Source organism: Seriola dumerili, unplaced genomic scaffold, assembly GCF_002260705.1.
Source record: "Seriola dumerili isolate Sdu_G_001 unplaced genomic scaffold, Sdu_1.0 BDQW01001845.1, whole genome shotgun sequence".
NCBI lineage: Eukaryota > Metazoa > Chordata > Actinopteri > Carangiformes > Carangidae > Seriola > Seriola dumerili.
In genome coordinates, this window is record NW_019176100.1 from 1,085,123 (window position 1) to 1,106,644 (window position 21,522).

Sequence of the window (21,522 nt, forward strand, 5' to 3'; positions counted from 1 at the left end):
CCGCTTTTCAAAGTAAGAGCACGCATGCTATGAGCCGTTGGTGTTGATACTTGTTTTGTTAAGAAATTACATATTGAAATTGTATTGTTCATTGTTAATATACAGATTAAGCAAACGTTAACTACTAAACTGGCACACGTTGGCATGGCAACAGTAAACATTCATGTTGCAGAGTGAGGGAATGAAAGCAGGGTGCTGGATTTTATACACTGTGATGATGATGATGATGATGATGATGATGATGATGATGAGAAATTGTAAATGCACTCCTTTTCATACTCATCCAACCTGTAAAGAGATAACTGGTGTCATTTCTTCACCATTGAGTTTATTGTAATCATTCGGTCCATTTAATGTTTATCATCATTTGAGTTTTATTTTTATGACATCTTATTTATTCACTCATTTACTTTTATAATTATTATAATAAAAATGTTTTCAATCATGAATATTATTTTGTTTTAACCATTTTAGCAACTGCATGTTGTTACAGGAGATGGTGGAGGCTACAAATGTACAGGTCATAGCAGAAACCCCATTTAATCTATAATTATATCATATCATTAAGTTAATAAAACATTAGGTGAAGGGCAGTCATTTTCCAGTGCTCGCTCTCTCTCTCTCGCTCTCTCTCTCTCTCTCTCTCTGAACAAGGGTAAACAAAAATCATGTGACTGCTTTATGGTTACAAGTCTTCTGGTTATGCTCATCTACACTGGATAATTATTATTATTTATGGCCATTATCAAAGGCAAACACAGACAGCAACTTCTGTTTTCAGCTGCACAGTTATACAAAGATATATTTTAATTATGAGACTCAAATTGATTGTTTTATGATTGATTATTAAGAAATAAACTAGAATGTGTTTTTTGTCAAACTCAAAACACCAGAGGCTTTGGTTTTTCCCAGGGAAACTCCTCTCTGCCGAAGTGACCGTAGCACGCAGTGGCTTGGTAAATTGGCCGTTTCAAACCCAGCTCTCTGTAAAAAGAAACACAGTCAATAAAAAAAATAAAATAAAAAAAGACAAGAAGGTTTCAGCTGTGAAAAACTACACATACTTCACAATGACTCCAGGCCTCAGGTCAAAGTTCTTCTGTACTATCTGCAGCAGTTCGTCTTCGTCCCTGCTCGACGTGCCGTAGTGAAACACTGAGATGGAGAGTGGATGGCTCACACCGATGGCGTAGGAGATCTGAAACGAGGAGACAGGACATCCCTGCTCTCAGTCATCATAAGCAGGTTTTTGGAGCAACGTTATCAGATGGCGTGTGTCTTATGAGAGGAGCTGTTTTAGTGGTTTAAATTGCATGATTTGCAAAAACAACAGGTTTGCAAAGAAACAAGGAACAAATGTCTGTTTTAAGACATCTCACACTGTTACTGGGTGTTTATGCTTGTTAGGGGAAAGTTGCAAAAGACTGTCAGGCTCTCAATGGTTATCAATTTGAAGTGTGTTTAGAGTTTCAGTGTTTCTGTTCAGATGTAAAAAAGCACCATGTTGTCGTGCATTAAATGTGGTGGACACAATCCTTTTTCATGATTCCCTGCAGCTGATATATAGTGTTTATTTAATTTTTTATTGCAGTGTTTCTGCAGTGATCATCAAATTAAATTTAAAACTTTCAAAAACGGATGGATTAACCAATCAAAAATTCATGAATTCATTAATCTAAGGTCATTCACTTGTCCATTATGGCTTCGATCAGCTTGCTTACTGCTGCAGCAGCAGTAGTGAGTAGTTTTTTCTTCAGGTCTAGCCTCCTGCAGCACAATCCACTGTCTCAATGGTCTCACAGTTTATGCATGTATAACCTGATTCATTGAAATTAGAGTCAAAAATAAAGTTCATTCTGTGTTCATGCAACTACATTGTCCTAATGTTTTACACACAGGATCTTAGCATGGACCAGAAGAGAGTCTTTAGGCCCCTTTAATTAAAGTTCCTCACCTGGACGAGGGCTCTCCTGCACAGTCTGGCTTTGACCAAAGACTTGGCGACCCAGCGTGCCGCATAAGCCCCGGACCGGTCCACTTTGGAGTAGTCTTTTCCAGAGAAGGCCCCTCCTCCGTGCCCGCCCCATCCTCCATAGGTGTCCACTATGATTTTACGTCCTGTGAGTCCCGCATCACCCTGGTGACACACACAAAAAAAAACAATCAGATTCAACTCCTGCATGGCCGATCACATTTATTTATCTTTTTTTTTTTATTTGTCACATTTTCCCTCTGTGGTCTCTAACCTGTGGGCCTCCCATTAGGAATTTCCCACTTGGCAGCAGATGGTAGACGGTCCTGTCGTCCAGGTACTTGGCAGGAATGACGACCTTCACCACCTTCTCCATCAGATTGCGTCTGATCTCCTCCAGGGAGATGTTAGGGCTGTGTTGGACTGAGATGACCACAGTGTGAACACGCAGCGGCTCCGTGGCTCCCATGTTGTCTTTATACTCCACTGTGACCTGCAGAAAAGACGCCACCAAGTTATGATCAAACTCTTAACTCATAACTAACAGCACAGCGAACATTACAGTCGAAAGTATTTAAGTTTTTAGGTAGTTGACAATGAAGAGCTGACAGGAAATTAGGTAAGAGAGAGATGAGGGATTAAATACAACACATTTTAGAACGAGAGAGATGGGAACTGTCATGCAATGAAGGTCAAAGTCGAAGTGGGGACACTACGGTTCATAGTCGCCTCTAACTCGACTAACTTGCTTTTAACATCTCTCTGTTTTTTTTATTGTGCAGTGGCTCACCTGGGACTTGGAGTCTGGTCCTATCCACGGACACTCTCCGTTGCGTGACAGCTCCTTCATCCTGTAGTTGAGTTTGTGGGCCAGAAGGATGGTTAAGGGCATACACTCCTCTGTCTCATCTGTGGCGTAGCCAAACATCAAACCCTGAAGCAGCCCAGTAAAGACAGAAACCCAGACTAATGATCAGGTCTGTTCATGTCAAAAGTTTCATCTAAATGTAAATTCAAATCTTTAAACTGAAGTAAATACAACTCTTTACAAAAGAGATTATCTTGTAAATGAAATGTTGTCATACTTTTAGCCACATTAGCAGTGTAGCTCTAAGGATTGGTCAGTCAACCACTTTGGTCCAGGCTGAAATATCTCAACAACTATCGGATGAATGGTCATGAAATGTTCTGCAGACATTCATGGCATCCAGAGGATGAACCTAAATGACTTTGAGAGCTCCTCTGACTTTTCCTGTTGCGCCACCATGAGGTGGTGCGATGAAATCTCATTCAGACATTCATGTTCTCCACTGGATCATTTTTATTAACTTTGGTGATCCCTTAAATTTTTCATCTAGGACCACCATCAGGTTAAAATGGTCACTCTCTTCTTCGCTTCCTGTAGATCAGCTCAAGTACAGGGATATTTTTAGTCCGTCCTGCTCACACAGCATGTTTGAAGATCTTCCCACAGATGTTCAGTGAGGTTCAGGTCAGGGGGCTGTGGGGGCTGTACCAAAAGCCTCAGCTTGTGGCTCTTGAAGTGGTTCATGGTGGATTTTTGAGGTCAGCTTTGTCCTGTTGTAGAAACCGCCTCCAGAATTTAGTGGAATCCATTCTTCCCTCCATCTGTTACTGTTTATTTCTTTTCCTAGTTTTTAAGTTCATGTAACACTAACATTTGAAGAAAGGTTCATTTTAATGTTGTTGTTTGCTGCAGGGGTTGGATTTACTTCTTACTTGTTATTTGCCAAAACTTTTGCAAACACGTACGGCTGAAGTGCAAATATAATCCTTTACCAGAGCGACTGTTTACAACCACAGTTATTGCATGAAACAAAACTATTCTCAATCCATGTAGTGAAAAATTGCAGTTTGAATAAAAGGTAAAATACTGAACCTGGTCCCCTGCGCCCATGTCCTCCTGATCCCTGCCTTCAAACACACAGTCTGATATCTCCACACACTGCGGCTCCAGAGCCAGCAGCACGTTGCAGGTCTTATAGTCAAAACCTGAAGATCACAAAATCAGCAACAGCTTTTCATTCATCCACTCAATTTCCCAGACAAATTCTTTTTAAATTTAAAGTTATCGAATACGAGTATTAAATCCCACCATGCTGTACCTTTTGAAGAGTCATCGTAGCCGATCTTCTTCACAGTATTTCGGACCACTGATTGGAGATCCACTGTGGCCTTAGATGTCACTTCTCCAACCAGTAAGATCATCCCCGTCTTCGCCACACATTCTGCAACAAGACACTAAATGCATTTCATAAACATAGCTGGTGAACTGTTTTTTTTTAATTGTCCATTTTGCTGTTTATCGGCAGTGACAGTGCAGAGAGAGAGAGAGACAGGAAAGGCAGGAGAGAGAGGGGATGACGAGCAGCATCGAACCCAGGCCGCTGCTGCAAGGAGTCTTGACATGCACGTTTAACCAAAACTCACCACAGGCCACTTTGGAGTCAGGGTCTTGACTCAGGTACGCATCGAGAACAGCATCACTGATCTGATCGCACATTTTATCTGTGAACACAAAGTCAGAGAAGTAAAAGAAAACAAGGACAGAGTGTATTGTTTTTGAATACAGAGATTATTAAGTATTGACTTGGTTGTAGCTATACTGAGATTATGTGCTGATTACTTATTGTGGAGTATTCTTACCATGTGGTTAAACTACTTTTATACTTGGGTAACATCTTGAGTACTTCTTCCACCACTGTATACTTTTATTTTTTTCGGTGCAGAATGTGCTCTTGTAATGGGAGGATTTTTAGGGCTGCAGTCTATTTAGATTATCATTTAATCTTCTGGTTATTTTCTCATTAAATCCATTGTTTGATTTAAAAAAAAATCTTCAAATGTGTTGTTTTGTCCAACCATATCCTAAAGATATTCAGTTTACTGTAATATTAGACTAAGAAAACCAGAAAACACACATATTTGAGAAGCTGGACCAGAGAATTTTGGCTTTTATTCTTTAAAATGACTCAAAATGTTTAATTGATTACCAAAGCAGTTGCTGAGTCATTTTCGGTTGACTGACTAATCAATCATCTAATCATTGCAGCTCGGAATTTATTACCTTTAATGTCTGAACACTACAGTCTACAGCTCTGAATGCGCTGTATTATTTTAATATAGCTTCGACAGAGTCTGTGCGTGTCCAGACATGTCCTCCCTGTGAACCACAGCGGGACGGAGACGGAGTAACACATGAGTACAGTACCGGAGTGTCCTTCTCCAACAGACTCGGATGTGAAGAGGAAAGTCTTCCTGCTGCTGCTGCTGCTGGGATTCATCTTCAGCTCGTGTGGTCGGTGCCGCAGAAAAGTTCAATTCAACGGATTTAAAATCAGACTGACGCTAAACCGGGTCACACTATATAGAAGTTATAGTATCCTTTGATGTCCGCCGACACTGATTAGTTGAAGCAATAATTAACTCAGTAGGTTGAAGCTCAGAAGCAGCTGCATAAGGAAAAAAAAATGATTCAGGACAGACATGGCGGATATGGAGAGTGAAACTAAACAACTGATGTAACTTTTCATTCGTAGCCGGGAGGGAAGTTGGTTTATAAATCAATATAAAGCGGTCGTTTCCTCTCCTCTCTGCTCTCGGTAAATGCCTGTTTGACCTAAGGCAGGAGCGTGTACTAAGTGAAGCAGCCTCAGGGTGTCGCTGTTGCAAAACAACATTTCATCTTCTTCATCATTGTGCAATATTCCCATTAAAAAGGGGGTTAAAATATTTAGGAACTAGAAATTGCAGTGGGATTGCTGCCTTCTGCTCTTTGGAGTCATAGGAGTGCCATAAAAAAGAATAAATCTGTAAAAGAACAAGAAAAGAAATGTGGAAATATAAACAGGAATAAATAAAGGAATAAATAAGTACATTTAAAAATGTGGAAATATAAAGAGAAATATATATAAGAGTTGAAGAAAAAAGCTTTTCTTCTATTGCTTTTGCTTTTCCGTTACTGCCTTTGCTTTTCCCTAAAGCCTTTTTAACATCAATACTTATAGGGCTTTTTAGAGCCATGTACAATACAGGATCTCACTTCAAAAACATTTCAGAAAAACAACAAAAGTTAGCTATCAGCTAGCTTTCCCCCAGAGCTAGCTGCTGGGGCAGCCCGACTTCTTCTATAGTAGCTGTGTAGTGTACGCCCTAACAGGTCTCATCCAGATTTTAAGTTGGATATAAAGTTTAATATTTGCAACATTTTGGTGTAAGAAATTACACAAAAATTTTGTGGCCTTTATAGTGACACATTTGTAATTTGACATTTGAACTATATATTTCATGTTGATTAAACTTATTTATTTTCTTTTAGTAAACTTCTCTCATTGTGTGCATTCAGCATAAAATTTCTACATTGTCCATTGAGCTTTTTGCCTTTTAATGTTAAATATTTAAGTTGCATTGTAACACAAATTTAGGTTTTATCTTCTAATGGTAATATGTTTCTGCATTTGGTATTGTCTTATGTAATCTCCTAATACTTTACAAGTGAAGTTTGACTTGACGTGCGGTAGCGTCTTGACTGTACAAAGTCCATGATTACTGCGATTACTTATATAAGGCACAGCCAGCATGGCAGGGCTCTATACTGCACTCTCACACTGTACACTTTGTCTTTACTATTTTATATTGTGTGTGTATTTTATGGAGTAGTCTCATTTATATATGTTTATCTGACTTCAATCAATCATACGCCTCTGCTGTTTCCTTACTATCTGCCAAGCGTTCACCAAAGTTCACAACCCAATGTTCAGTCTGCATGACTCATGCCTTTTCATCAGGGAGGTACGTCGTGAGCTCATTGAGGCTGCACAGACATTTCTTGACCTCTTTAAACTCTACAAAATTAACATATGAATGAAATAAGGAATTATTTCTTCACTTCTGTTCTTCCTCTTCCTTCCCACCCTGCTCTCGACTTCCCCGTGTAGGACTGATGACAGAAACATATACAAAGCTGAAAGAGGCAGGTTTATCATCAAGTTAGGATCTTATTAGAGCTGTGATATATGAATTAAGCTTTATGTATAACTCTGCAGATGGAAAACATACAAACCATATTGCCTCAGACTGAAACACTCAAAATATAATAAGAGTCTACAGCCATGCCAGCAGCTCTGTGAGACACAGACACAACAGTACTTTGACCTGAATCCTAATGTAAACATGCTCACATGCTCACTATAACAATGCAAACAATCAGTCATCTTAATTCTGTATCCACCACTGTGAATTTATTCTTTAACATAAATAAAAAAGAAGATTAACCTACTGTTAAATAATTATTAAAAGTGAAATCTGAACCTAAACTGAGCTCAACTCTCGCCTTAAAACAGCATGAATGAAGCACTTTTGAACAAACTGTCACACTGTGGCTCCCGAACAAAACTGAACGACACAGAACGAGGAAATGAGATTAAGCAACTTCAACCGTCCATTGCCTTGCAAATATCCCTGTGTTGAAAACACAGAGCCCTTTGCTCAGTCATATCGGTTTCCAGGCAGGCCTGTATCCTATCCGACGCTCTGACAGCTTATGGTATGTAAATCACACAGAACTGGGACTGACATTAGTTTTAGCCTGTTAAACCGCTCAAATGTGTTTAAATAACTAAACCTATAGTCTAGTATGGGTGGTATTTATGTTCCTGTGTGGTGAATATGCCGTATGACGGGTTGGTGAAAGCAGGAAATGTAAGTAGTGCATGTTCATGATTTGACTACATTTAGTTCACCGTGGCGATGACGACCCACTCTGGTTGAGCCAATGAGGCTTTGATTGAGGCAACAGGTAGTTAATGTGTAACAGAGGAGAGGTGCAACCTTCAGCAGACATTTGTTCAGCTCTCACTGTGTGACTCATGCAGTCACATGAAGCACAGGCCTCTACGTTTGTTTATTATACCAACAGCACTGGATAACAGGACCTTGTGGAGGATTTAGTTTTTGTGTATGAAGCTGAGTTGTTTTGTCGGTTGCTGCAATGGTGAGTGTTGTTTTTTTATATTGAAGTTTAGCCAAGTTTCTATCTTAAATATTTCCCTTTTCATCTTGATATTATTAGAAATGACTCTGTCGAGGTTTGTTTGACATGCTTTCTGAAGCTGGTTTACTTAGTAACTACAGAGCTTGAGGTTTTCATGTGACAATCACACAGGCCTGAGTAAACCGATTCACGACTGATAGCGCTGTTTCCTGTTAACGCCATGCAGGAAGTGAGATTTGGCCATTAAAAAACCGTGATCACAGGGGGGTTGTTGTTGTTGCTGCTACATTTGCCTGGCAGAGTCTCAATGGTTGTAAATTTTTGCTGTGGAGATTGTCACTGACGGCAGTAAAAATCTTTCACAGGCTGACACAAGCTCTCAGTCGCCGACCTCCGGCTCGTCGGCCAAGCTTGACCAGGTGCAAGGTCAGGTCAATGAGGTTAAAGTGATTCTGAAAGACAACATCAACAAAGTGCTGGAGAGGGGCGACAGACTAGACGATCTGATCGGGAAGACTGACGACCTGCAGGCGTCAGTGAGTATCTGATCATGTTGGTACAGGTCGAGCTCGCTGTCCTTTGGTTTATGGATTTAGTGTGTCACGATTCCTCATATACGCCTCCTTCAAACCACAAAGCTGTTAGAGAGACGTGTGTTTTACGGTGGTGGAGTTCAGTGTATTTCCATTTTCTGCAACTTTATACTTATAGTCTTTAGAGGGAAATATTGTACTTCTTACTCCACTATATTGACAGCTACAGTGAGTATAGTTTTCATTAGCCATTTGTATAAAATACACTTTGTTAAAGTTCAACCTTTTTTGCTTGTCACTAAAAATCAATATCTAGTTGATCAGTTATCACATTTCAGATTCAGTTAAAGAGAAAAATTTACCCTCTGAACTTCTCACATGGCTTCACTTAATTCAGTTTAAAGCCTAAAGAGGTAAAATTATATATTTTAATAACTAATATTTCACAAAAAAAGAAGCAAAGATTAGGGAAGAAGTTTTTTTTTCTTTCCTCGTCCATTAATTCATTAAGTCACGGGGAAGTTTTCCATGTAACAAGTACTTTTACTTTTGATACTTTTGTTGATAATACATCTGTACTTTTACTTTAGTTGAATGCAGGGGTTTTACTTAAAATTGAGTATTTTCACATTGTTGTTTTGTACTTTTACTTAACTGAACTATCTAAATATTTCCTCCACCACGAATTAAACACAATGTACAGCTGAGACTGATGAGTGTATTTTTACTGCTAATTTTTGAACTTTGAGCGACATTTTGAACCCTGGAAGTACTTCTACACTATTGTATTTGTACTTTAACATAAAAGCGCACTCCGCTGATTTAGCACTGCAGTTCTATAATATTGTTGGACACACGATGGACAGTTTAAAACAATGATGCTCAAAATTAGTGCATCAGAAGCAGATTTATTATCTTTTACTCCACACATTCTGAGATACTGCTACCTTAATATATGATTGAAGTAGTACTGTACAACACTTGCAAAAAGACTATGATGTGTAATATTTAAGTAGTACTTCTTCCATCACCAGTGTTTCATTAGTTTTGTTATTTCTCTTTTTTAGGCTGATTCGTTCCAAAGAACATCCACACGGGTCGCCAGGAAATACTGGTGGAAAAACATTAAACTGATGATTATAATTGGCATAGTTGTGCTGATCATTGTCATCCTCATCATCCTCTTTGCCACAAAAGTTATTTAAATCCTATCTCTAACCAGCTCGGGACTGAAAGCAATGAAGAAGGTGGATAAAGCTCATGTAGATACAACTTTCATTGAGCGTTTAATTTCTCAAGAGTGATCATTTCAGATCAAAAAGAGAGATATGTCATATTTCAAGATTAAAATGTGTATGTAAATGATTTCTTAACATCTGAAAGCTTGTTGATTAGTTTTCTCTGCGACATCTTGTGATGTGGAGATAAAATTCAGAGCAGCAGAGTTTAAATTTGGCTGAAATCCTCCTTTAACACTCCAAGTCACTAACGTGACGTTGAACCACTCTATTCATATTTCACACAGGATCACAAAGCCTAATAAGTGTTTATTATTTTTATTTGTCACTTTTCTTTATGTCCAATACACTGTGTATATATAATGTACGTTTATGACTGTCAAACTCTGTAATAACATATGTATTATAAGACTGATGACTATGATAAAGAGGATAAATTGTGACCACACATTTTGTTATCTTTGCTGCCACAGTACTTGTAAATATATGTGTGATCTGTTCCAGCCAATCTAACGTTTCAGTTACGGAATAAATCGAACAATTCACAAAAAGCATTTGAGAACATTAAATACATAAAAAAAACAAGGAGGGATGAGGAAGTGCTAAAGCTTTGCAGCAAATCTAAATAAATGCAAAACATCAAAACCCAAAACTTTTAAGATACAACAAATACTCTGGTAAATATAGAGGAAATGTACTGTAGGTCAGTGTTCTTCGTTTACTTTCTTACAATCAGCTAAGTGATCTTTGCTGGATACCACCATCTCTTTGGCCAATGCTCCACCAGCGCACTGCAGACTTTTCATCACTCTGAAACCTATGGAAAACAAACAAAAACAAATCAGCTATAGACGAACAAAAACAAATAAAATCACAATAAAATAGGAATCCCCTGTGTTTATAATGTCCAATGTAAAAGAAAAAACAAACTGAGAACAAATATTTTAACAATTTACAGTTAAAAAAAAGTTAGTCCATAAGCTAGAAATCCTGAAGTGCGATAAATTGAAGAAGTCAAAGCCAAAATATTAAATGGAAGAAACCTTCGACTGGTCAAAAATACACATTAAAGAAAGCATTACATGCAAATTTCTGGAAATGTAGTGACACTTTGATTCTTCTTGTTTTACAAAAGGTTATAAGAGGAAAATTTGTTACAGGAAAATTAACAAAAAAGAGGAGTCTTTTCCATCGCTGTCAGTAACACAAAACAGAACAATACATGTACACAAAGTAAAGCACTTTATCCCCCAACACAGTAGAGTCCAAATACGAACCAGGTTTTAGCTCATGGACTACTGGCTACAAGAGCTAAATAAAGAAACAAGCATTTTAGATAAAGATTAGGAGTGCATATATTAACAATAGGAACTGGAAAGTCCAGAGAATGCTGTACGTATCCTTTGAAAAGCAAATAGTTATTTTTTCATATTTATAATCATTACTTGTGGGGGAGTAAGGGCCTGTAAAAAATGACAATTACATGTGTATATTTTAAGTTTTACATTACAAACAGTTGCAAAGAAATTAAAATGGAAAGAAAGATGACAAAGCTGGACGTGTCCCATATTGTTTAGTTTAGAAATGCTGATACAGGATGTTGTAAGACCATACCAAATGGCAGCATTCGAGAGCGTATGCTTCTCGTACCCGGTCCGCATTGAGCGGGCCCTGAGAGTATCTGGGAGTCAGCTCATGGCCTGCAAGGAAGCTCCGCTGGCAGGTACAAACAAGGTATGTCAGAGTTAGGAGACAACATACTTCCTTTTCTGTTTCCTTGCACATCCTTAACTTTGGCATCCATTTACTGTAGTAGCAGTACTTTACCTGTTAACTTTACAGTTTAAAAAAAAAAAAAAAGAAAAAAAAGAAGGTGCAAAAGAGGCAGCAGAAGGCCGGCTGTTAAAATAATCGCCACAACACTGTAGCCTCTATGTTACCACTACTGTAAAGCACTTGAGGGTGCTGAGAAAAAGAAATTTATAAGAGAAATTATTCATAATGTTACCAAACAACAAAGTAAATTTAACTACTTTAAGTTTAAAGTAAGTAGTGTATTTTTGTTGTTACATACCTACTTGAAGATGAGGGTTTCCTCCATTAATACGGCTTGTAACTGTTGGTGTGACCACCACGCCGTGGCGACTTGCCGTATCCACCAGATTGATCTACACATGTTGTACAAAATGAGACATTTTATAATTTCACAAGTAAATGGAAAATAAATGGAAAAGCTCGACAAGAAACTTACAAGAACTTTACTCACTGTCGTAGTCACCATATCCATAATAGTTGTTGTAACCAGTGTAATCATAGCCACCGTATCCTCCATATCCTTGATTACTGTAACCATAATTGCCATAATTTCCATAGCCTTGATTCCAATAGTTGCCATAACCCTGGTTCCAGTTTTGATTTGGACCTGCAATTAAACAGAATTTAAATACAACTTTTCATCATACAAGCTCACATGACTGTTCCACTCCACTCAAAATTCAAATTTAAACTTTTACCTGCATCAAACGCTCATGCTTGTTTACCAGAGGCTCTTAGCTCTTGGATTAAAAACTCTGATAAAATTTCATATTAGAGGAAATTACGACAATTTGATAAAACAGTAGTGACAGCATTCAGCAGTAGTAACTTTGCTCTTGTCAGATTCCCATTTGCTCACATGCTGCATGTAAAGCACATTGCTGGATATTAATTTATTCATCCATGTGGTTGGCAGGGATCAAAATGTAAAATACAAGAGGGAAGAAATCTGGTTTGTTTTGTCTATGGGAATTTACTGTTTAACAAGAATTCAAAAGTGGAAATTGATGTTCCTCTTTTGAATTCTTGTTCATTTATTTTTCTTTAGATGTAACACACTGCATGAAACCATGAATGAATTCTCCACTCACCACCGCCTCTTCCTCGAGACCTGGATAAGTATCCACCTCTGCCTCCCCAGTACTGCTGCTGCTGGTACTGTTCTTTAGACATCGCCACCTTTATTTCACACTAAAAGCAACCCAAGGAAGATAATCTTTTTCCATAGAGATCATGTATTGTGTGTTAATCACCATAATAATACATCAAATGAATTACCAGGGAATTAAGTTTTATCTGAGAGAAAAAAGAGCCTGTACCTTGCTTAGTCCGATGTTGTGGTACTTTTTCTCCATGATCTTCTTCACTGGTTCCTCCTCTTTGAACGTGATGAAGCAGAAACCTCTCCTTTTGTTTGTTTTGTTCTCCATGGGAAGTTCAATTGAATCCACCTGTTTATATTTTCAACAGATGTATAACAGATGTATAAAATACAGTTTAGTAGTCTAAATGAAAATCACAAATTGATTGTGTCTATAAAAAGGGAAATGGGAAGGTAATTTTTGATTCACTTTCACTTTGATGCATGTGGTTACAAGTCAGTAACCCTACACAGACAGACAGATCCATTCACAAAAATCATAAAATGATAAAATATGATTCTCATGAGCCACAACAATAACTAAAAACTAAATCTGCAAATGTAAAAAGACATGAACCTCTCCAAAGGCACCAAAGTACTCTCTGACTTTCTCTTCAGGGGTGTCTGGAGAGAGACCGCCAACAAAGATCTTCTTCACAGGCTCCTTGCTCTTCATGGCCTTGGCTTTTTTGGGGTCAATGACCTTTCCATTGAGTTTATGTTCCTTCTGTGAGGCGACCTACATAACGAAATAATCAAATAACAAAAATATCATGTACAAAAATCATTTTCTAAGAGTTAATTTACAACTTCTCATATGTAATGGTTTCTATTAAGGACACTGAGCCCAATGCAAAGGATGTTTGCTTGTTGTTAGCCTGATCTTACAAATGCATTAGCTTTTTGTGTCACATCATTCCAGGACTGCAAATGACTGTTTTAATTTTTAATTTATCTGCTGCTTAATTAATTTATAAATCATTGGATTGTTTTTCTAAATTACCAATTTGCAAATTAGTATCTCTGTTTATTGTTTACTCTATTAAATGTTAAAAAAAAAAAAAATCTAGTTAAGAGATGGTTTTTCATGTTGGTGGAATGATTCAGATGATTTATTCCCTATTTGACAGCCACATTTAACATTATAAGTGGTATTGTTCACATTGCATTATATAAAGTGCTGTGCAAACTCTTTGGGCACTTTAGATTGTTTAGTAATCTCATCAGGGAAGCATGTGTGGTGCCAAATTCATTCTGCAGCATGATGTGCACAGACATACAGCCAGTCATAAAATAACTATCTTTTGTGATGATCTGGTCTCTGTAGAGCCCTGACCAGCATTTTTGAAAGCATCCTCACTTTACTCTTAGTGCCACAAACTTTTGCACAGGACTGTACAAAAACACCAGCAGGACTATACCTTATCTACACTTTCAGGTTCTTTGAAGAGCACAAAGCCAAAACCTCTTGAACGTCCAGTCATGGGGTCCAGTTTTAATGTGCAGTCTACAACCTCCCCAAACTTGGAGAAGTAATCTTTCAAATCCTTCTTAGTCGTGTCCCAGCTGAGCCCTCCTACAAACATCTTCCTGTGGACAAAATAAACATTTCACGATCGATAACAACATAACTGTCTGTAGAACAGGGCTGGGAGAGCAGCACCGGTTTGTTATGTTTGTATACGTTACCAGACAGCTGTGGTATCCTCATAGTATATGGTAAAACGTGTTTAATTGCGGAGACTATTTTCTGCTTTAAGATGGGTCTAACTAATGTCACCGTACCCTTCATCCTCTTCGTTTTTACTGGCGTCAATTCTGGATCCCTCGGCCTCGCCCCCCATCAGGCCACAGTCCCCGGCCGTTGACATCGGGTCGTCACTGTTCGCCTCTCCGTCCTCCTCCATTCTCATCATGGTCGTGTCGTCGCTGAATTCATAATCATCCGACATGTTTCGGCTGTGTAATTGACCAATTTATAACTAGACAGCTCCGAAAATGCAGCTACGTCGAAATTGTCGTTGGAGCTAAGTTTGCGAGCTGGTGATAGCTATTAGCTAAGCTAGCTAATATTTTGATATCATATATCGTTAGCTAAAAATATTAGCTAATTAGAGCAAGCTTTCGGGTTTGTCTAAATGAATCAGATTACAATGTCTGTATAAATTTAGGCCAAATATGATTTAATAAGGCAAAGATAGTTTCAGTTGCAACAAATTGAAAGGTGTATCTTTTTAGAGTCGTTTTGTTTTCATCGTAGCCTTGTTCTTCTTCTTCGGCTGTTGACATTTCCGGCAGAATAGACGCAGCGAGGGCGTGTTGCTGCCCCCCACAGGTAATTTATCGAACTGCACTGACTGAATTAAATCCCACTGTAGAGTCCAGTGCAATTGTTTCCCCAATCCTCCCCAGTCCTCAATGGATTACTAAACAGGCCTACTCTTTCTTTCTACACTCAGAAAGAGGCACAACACTATAAAGAAATAAAAATGACCAAAGAGACCCAAACATCTACAAGAGATGCAAAATGAGATGCAAAAAAATGCAAAACAACCACAACCAGATGCAAAAGACTACAGACAGATGCAAAACGACCTGGAAGAGATGAAAAACAAAAAACTATTACATTTCCCATTTAATATTTATTTCAGCACTCTTACCATGCACCTTCCGTCTCCTCGGGTGCAACTTTTCCTTCTGGCTTGACTTGTACATAATAGTCATATGTCCATGTGTATTTATTAACATAATTTCAACCCTCACAGTGTCCCACTGTTGAATAATAGTGTTAGATTAAGTAAAAGAAAATCTATATTTATGGAACACCACAGTTTGTGCTTTTCTAATTTGTCTTATGTACTTACCAATTTAAATGACAATGAAAACACTAATTCACCAAAGTGACCTGTTAGATTCATCGTGAGGCACATAGTTAATATGAAAAAAAAATACTCAGTACAATTTAATCACAGAAGGTTTATTTATTAAAAACCTTTTCGATAACAACAATTAAGTTATGAATAAAACTAATGTACATGAGCTGAACTACACTGACAACTGCTTCAAAATGTGTACTGTCAATTTTCAGTTCACACTAAAGAGTGCGTAAGGCGAATACATACTTCTATGAGGTCACAGCATCACATCTATGAAGAGTCTCGTTTTGCTCTAGGTTGCAGTTCTGGTGGGTCAGTTCCATCTGTTTCCTACTGAACACCGTTTTGATGTTAAATTGGTCAATACTTTCACCTGTGAAGGTGGTGACTGTGCAAGAGCTGAACAGACTCTGTTTATAAAATGTTATTACTATCATCTCTCAACAACAGTAGAAATTAACTAAAAGGCAAGAAACTGAATCTGTGAATACTGAGGACAGAGAATAATAAACAAAACTAGACAATTCCTGGAGAAATTCTGAATGTTCCTGCTGCTTGGTGCATGTACTTCACTCCTGCAGGCCTGTTCCATTATACTGCATCAGTTTCATCCAGGTTCACCTAAAACATATATATGATTTAAAACTAAAACTCAAGGACACTTACAAATGCTAAAACAAATCAGCCCTTTATTTAAAGTAAACCCAATATACAGCAACGCTTAATAAAATGCATTCCTTTGAACAGAATGGTAATGGAGCAGAAATAAGTGACTGTAGATTGCCATAAAAAGTTACACTGTCAGTCTATCTCATCTTGTAATACCCCTTTGTTCCTCAAGAGGCGATGGTGAGTAAACTTATCATAACTTACTAATAGAACTTGAGGTTCAGTTGAAACTAATGATCTCTCTCCAGGGCTCCTCACCCTGCGATAGTGAGTCATGTGATGACCTTAGTTTTCTCAACCGATGCCCATCCATCCACTGTACCACAGCACATGATGTAAACTGCAAGAATAAAAGAAAGCACAAATTACAAATTAATTCTTACATACAGTAACAGCATTGTGCCCAATTGAAACTATTTACAATATTTTTAACCGGGAAACAGTCAATGTCCAGTCTTTGCACTGCGCACATTTTAACTTTCTGTCTTGGTGTTGAAGAGTTTTTAAGACCTTTTTAAGCAATTGTGAATGCAATTTAAGGATATAATTAAAAGAAAAAAACAAAACTGCAGTGAAAGTCTTTGTCATCTTTGAATATTTATACCTTTTCAGCTGTAGCCACTGTCCACTGCCTCCTGCAGCAAACAGCAGACAAACACAGTGCAATTCTCAGCATGAAACAGGCTGATGTTAAACCTTATGTGACCGAGCATCTTATCTTATCTCCACACTTATCTTTTTTTCTGTACTCCACGTGTGACCTCAAAACAGTTTCCAACACTTTACGGCAGCCCTCCGTAATTCCAAAAATCCTCTATCACAGGGGTGTCAAACTCATTTTCACCGAGGGCCACATCAGCATAATGGCTGCCCTCAAAGGGCCAGATGTAACTTTGAGGCAGTATAAATGTAGCTAAATGTAACTAAATGTAATGTAAAATAAATGCAACTACTCCTTAATGTTAAATAACTCTGGATTTTTATTATTTAACTTACAAATATTACATATATATTTGCATAAATGTAAAAAGAAATGTTTGCTTGTTACTCTGTTATAACATAAATCCTTTTAATTTGTCAGTTTATGAAACCCACATTAACACATCAAACTATCCAAGTGAATAAGGATAAATAACAAGTTATGACATTAACTTTGTTCAAAACTTTGTCATAGTTGAAAGGGGCAGAACAACGGTCCAACCAACAACTGTGAGCTGCTAAGAACATGTGTGACAGCTGTAGCATTTTACACAAACAAATGGCTGCACACAGCCTTGCAAGGGGATACATCCAACTAATGAGAGATGGTTTGATTACAGTGAACATTTGTCTGCATAAACACATAAACCTGCAAACACTAAATACAATGCTACACATATAACGTAGTATATGTAATAAACTCAAAATAACAACACAAGGGTTGTCTCAGTTCACAACTATATTGGTCAAGTTTTAAGGTGAAGTTGATGAGGAGATGCTGCCTGTCCTTTAACACACCACATGAATCCCCTCTCCACCATCCTCATCCATTGATCATGTTTCCTGAAAATAACAAAACACAAAAGCAACTGCAAGCACAATGATTAAATTGACACAGTTTAACTATTCTTGTTCTTGGCGTTGAAATACATTTTATTATATTTTAATTAGGTTTTTAAAAAAATGCTTACCTATGTGGTTTTCTGACCAGATAATCTGACACCTTTTTTCCATGGCCAGTGTGTCAATGTCTGGTTTTAGGTCTTGTGCTGAGAGGCAAATCCGTAGAAACAAGCATGGAGGTTGTCATCAGTGGATGCGTGATCTGTTTGCTTTGGTCCTTGGTTTAGATTCAAGATTGAAAACATCTGCTCGCACAGATAGGTGCTCCAAACAATAGACAGAAACACGGGCCAGCGTGAAGTCGAAGCTGTGGCATCAAAACGCAGGGGGCAGTTGACGGTAAAAGTCCTGATAGCAGCACCTGGAACTTTGCTCTCAGGCCACTATCGCTATTGCAAAGCTTCTATTAACTCCATCTGAAGATGTTGGGGTGCAAGTGCAGAACGTCCGGTGGTGAAAGGATTGGCAAAGATGGCAAAGCCTGAGTGCCTGTCAGAGAAGCGCCGATCAAACCTCATTCATAAAGGCGGCTCAGTTTGGTAGCTGAGTAAGTACAGTTGAAAAAAGTACCAAGGAAATGCGGCAGATGCCTCTGACAACAGGAAAGTGGGCCAAGATTGTCCTGTTCACTTGGTACCATCCATAGATCAAGTTTTAACGCAGGAAAAGCCGTGATCATGTCCGGACATCTGCGTGATGATTGGTTTTGCCCGTCCCTGCATGCTCTGATTCAGTTGGGCGAGATGCTACAGTTATGTCACAACAACATAGCAAAGTTCACACAGTCCGTTTGGATCTGACATGTTCAAGACAAGGGTTTTCCTTTACTCTGCAATTGAAAAGAGCAATATCCTTCCTAAAGCTCAACAAATCGTTTGAGGACTTTTGCCTCCTACTCATCCGCACCGTAACTTCTATTGGTAAGCGGCCCGTGGCCTAAATCATCTTTAGTTCCAGATGTTTTTGACGGAGATGGGCTCGGAGCACGGCGACGTGCCGTACCATACAGAAGTACGGTGGCTGAGTAGGAGCAAAGTCCTCAAACGATTTTTGAGCTTAGGGAAGATATTGCTCTTTTCAATGCAGAGTAAAGGAAAAACCCTTGTCTTGAACTGTCAGAATCCAACGGACTGTGTGACTTTGCTATGTTGTGTGACATAACTGAGCATCTCGCCCAACTGAATCAGAAAGCTGCAGGGACGCAAAACAAGTCATCACGCAGATGTCCGACATGATCACGCTTTCCTGCGTAAACTTGATCTATGGATGTACCAAGTGAAACAGGACAATCTTGCCCACTTTCCTGTTTGTCAGAGCATCTCAGCCGCATTTCCTGGTACTTTTTCATGTACTTAGCTAAGCTACCAAACTGAGCCGGTTTAATGAATGAGTTTGATCGGCGCTTCTCTTGACAGCACTCAGGCTTTGCCATCTTTGCCAATCTTTCACCACCGACGTCTGCACTGCACCCCAACATCTTCAGATGGAGTTAATAGAGCTTCAAAGCGATAGTGGCCTGAGAGCAAAGTTCCAGGATGCTGCAATCAGGACTTTTACCGTCAACTGCCCCCTGGTTTGATGCCACAGCTTCGACTTCACGCTGCCCGTGTTCTGTCTATGTTTGGGAGCACCTATCTGTGCGAGCAGATGTTTTCAATCTTGAATCTAAACAAGACCAAGCACAGATCACGCATCACTGATGACAACCTCCATGCTGTTCTACGGATTGCCTCAGCACAAGACCTAAAACCAGACATTGACACACTGGCATGGAAAAAGGTGTCAGATATCTGGTCAGAAAACACATAGGTAAGCATTTTTAAAAACCTAATTAAAAATAATAAAATGTATTTCAACAAGAACAAGAATAGTTAAACTGTGTGCAATTTAATGATTGTGCTTGGCATTTTGCTTTGTGTTTGTTATTTTCCAGAACATGATCAATGGATGAGGATGGTGGAGAGGGGATTCATGTGGTGTGTTAAAGGACAGGCAGCATCCCCTCATCAACTTCACCTTAAAACTTGACCAATATAGTTGTGAACTGAGACAACCCTTGTGTTTGTTATTTTGAGTTTATTACATATACTACGTTATATGTGTAGCATTGTATTTAGTGTTTGCAGGTTTATGTGTTTATGCAGACAAATGTTCACTGTAATCAAACCATCTCTCATTAGTTGGATGTATCCCCTTGCAAGGCTGTGTGCAGCCATTTGTTTGTGGTAAAATGGCTACAGCTGTCACACATGTCCTTAGCAGCTCACAGTTGTTGGTTGGACCGTTGTTCCTGCCCCTTTCAACTATGACAAAGTTTTGAAACAAAGTTAATGTCATAACTTGTTATTTATCCTTATTCACTTGGATAGTTTGATGTGTTAATGTGGGTTTCATAAACTGACAAATTAAAAGGATTTATGTTATAACAGAGTAACAAGCAAACATTTCTTTTTACATTTATGCAAATATATATGTAATATTTGTAAGTTAAATAATAAAAATCCAGAGTTATTTAACATTAAGGAGTAGTTGCATTTATTTTACATTACATTTAGTTACATTTAGCTACATTTATACTGCCTCAAAGTTACATCTGGCCCTTTGAGGGCAGCCATTATGCTGAGTGGCCCTCGGTGAAATGAGTTTGACACCCCTGTGATAGAGGATCTTTGGAATTACGGAGGGCTGCCGTAAAGTGTTGGAAACTTGTTTTGAGGTCACACGTGGAGTACAGAAAAAAAGATAAAGTGTGGAGATAAGATAAGATGCTCGGTCACATAAGGTTTAACATCAGCCTGTTTCATGCTGAGAATTGCACTGTGTTTTGTCTGCTGTTTGCTGCAGGAGGCAGTGGACAGTGGCTACAGCTGAAAAGGTATAAATATTCAAAGATGACAAGACTTTCACTGCAGTTTTGTTTTTTTCTTTTAATTATATCCTTAAATTGCATTCACAATTGCTTAAAAAGGTCTTAAAAACTCTTCAACACCAAGACAGAAAGTTAAAATGTGCGCAGTGCAAAGACTGGACATTGACTGTTTCCCGGTTAAAAATATTGTAAATAGTTTCAATTGGGCACAATGCTGTTACTGTATGTAAGAATTAATTTGTAATTTGTGCTTTCTTTTTATTCTTGCAGTTTACATCATGTGCTGTGGTACAGTGGATGGATGGGCATCGGTTGAGAAAACTAAGGTCATCACATGACTCACTATCGCAGGGTGAGGAGCCCTGGAGAGAGATCATTAGTTTCAACTGAACCTCAAGTTCTATTAGTAAGTTATGATAAGTTTACTCACCATCGCCTCTTGAGGAACAAAGGGGTATTACAAGATGAGATAGACTGACAGTGTAACTTTTTATGGCAATCTACAGTCACTTATTTCTGCTCCATTACCATTCTTTCAAGGAATGCATTTTATTAAGCGTTGCTGTATATTGGGTTTACTTTAAATAAAGGGCTGATTTGTTTTAGCATTTGTAAGTGTCCTTGAGTTTTAGTTTTAAATCATATATATGTTTTAGGTGAACCTGGATGAAACTGATGCAGTATAATGGAACAGGCCTGCAGGAGTGAAGTACATGCACCAAGCAGCAGGAACATTCAGAATTTCTCCAGGAATTGTCTAGTTTTGTTTATTATTCTCCTGTCCTCAGTATTCA

General features: G+C 38.4%; 3 protein-coding genes across 5 annotated transcripts; 1 reads left to right on the top strand and 2 right to left on the bottom strand.

The window, feature by feature from the left end:
* Window positions 1–469: 469 nt before the first annotated feature.
* LOC111239048 (S-adenosylmethionine synthase-like) lies at window positions 470–5,480 on the bottom strand. Its single transcript, XM_022768819.1, has 9 exons — window positions 5,205–5,480; window positions 4,424–4,501; window positions 4,099–4,221; window positions 3,873–3,985; window positions 2,763–2,906; window positions 2,247–2,465; window positions 1,955–2,137; window positions 1,065–1,198; window positions 470–984 (listed from the first exon to the last, which is right to left on the bottom strand). Exons 1-9 carry the CDS (start codon window positions 5,275–5,277, stop codon window positions 882–884), a joined length of 1,170 nt encoding a protein of 389 aa, XP_022624540.1. The 5' UTR covers window positions 5,278–5,480; the 3' UTR covers window positions 470–881.
* A 1,963-nt stretch (window positions 5,481–7,443) lies between these two features.
* Window positions 7,444–10,199, top strand: LOC111239031 (vesicle-associated membrane protein 8-like). Of its 2 annotated transcripts, none has more exons than XM_022768798.1 (3): window positions 7,444–7,538; window positions 8,351–8,521; window positions 9,586–10,199. In XM_022768798.1, exons 1-3 carry the CDS (start codon window positions 7,536–7,538, stop codon window positions 9,721–9,723), a joined length of 312 nt encoding a protein of 103 aa, XP_022624519.1. In that variant the 5' UTR covers window positions 7,444–7,535; the 3' UTR covers window positions 9,724–10,199. The 2 variants fall into 2 exon arrangements, with proteins under 2 accessions (XP_022624519.1, XP_022624518.1); XM_022768797.1 differs by lacking the exon at window positions 7,444–7,538 and adding an exon at window positions 7,795–7,985.
* Window positions 10,200–10,292: 93 nt separating this feature from the next.
* Window positions 10,293–14,984, bottom strand: LOC111239030 (heterogeneous nuclear ribonucleoprotein D0-like). 2 transcript variants are annotated; one of them, XM_022768796.1, is made up of 8 exons: window positions 14,498–14,984; window positions 14,134–14,302; window positions 13,290–13,451; window positions 12,891–13,022; window positions 12,663–12,762; window positions 12,023–12,178; window positions 11,835–11,924; window positions 10,293–10,573 (listed from the first exon to the last, which is right to left on the bottom strand). In XM_022768796.1, exons 1-7 carry the CDS (start codon window positions 14,662–14,664, stop codon window positions 11,857–11,859), a joined length of 954 nt encoding a protein of 317 aa, XP_022624517.1. In that variant the 5' UTR covers window positions 14,665–14,984; the 3' UTR covers window positions 10,293–10,573; window positions 11,835–11,856. The 2 variants fall into 2 exon arrangements, with proteins under 2 accessions (XP_022624517.1, XP_022624515.1); XM_022768794.1 differs by having other exon boundaries at window positions 11,831–11,924.
* Between the last annotated feature and the right edge of the window lie 6,538 nt (window positions 14,985–21,522).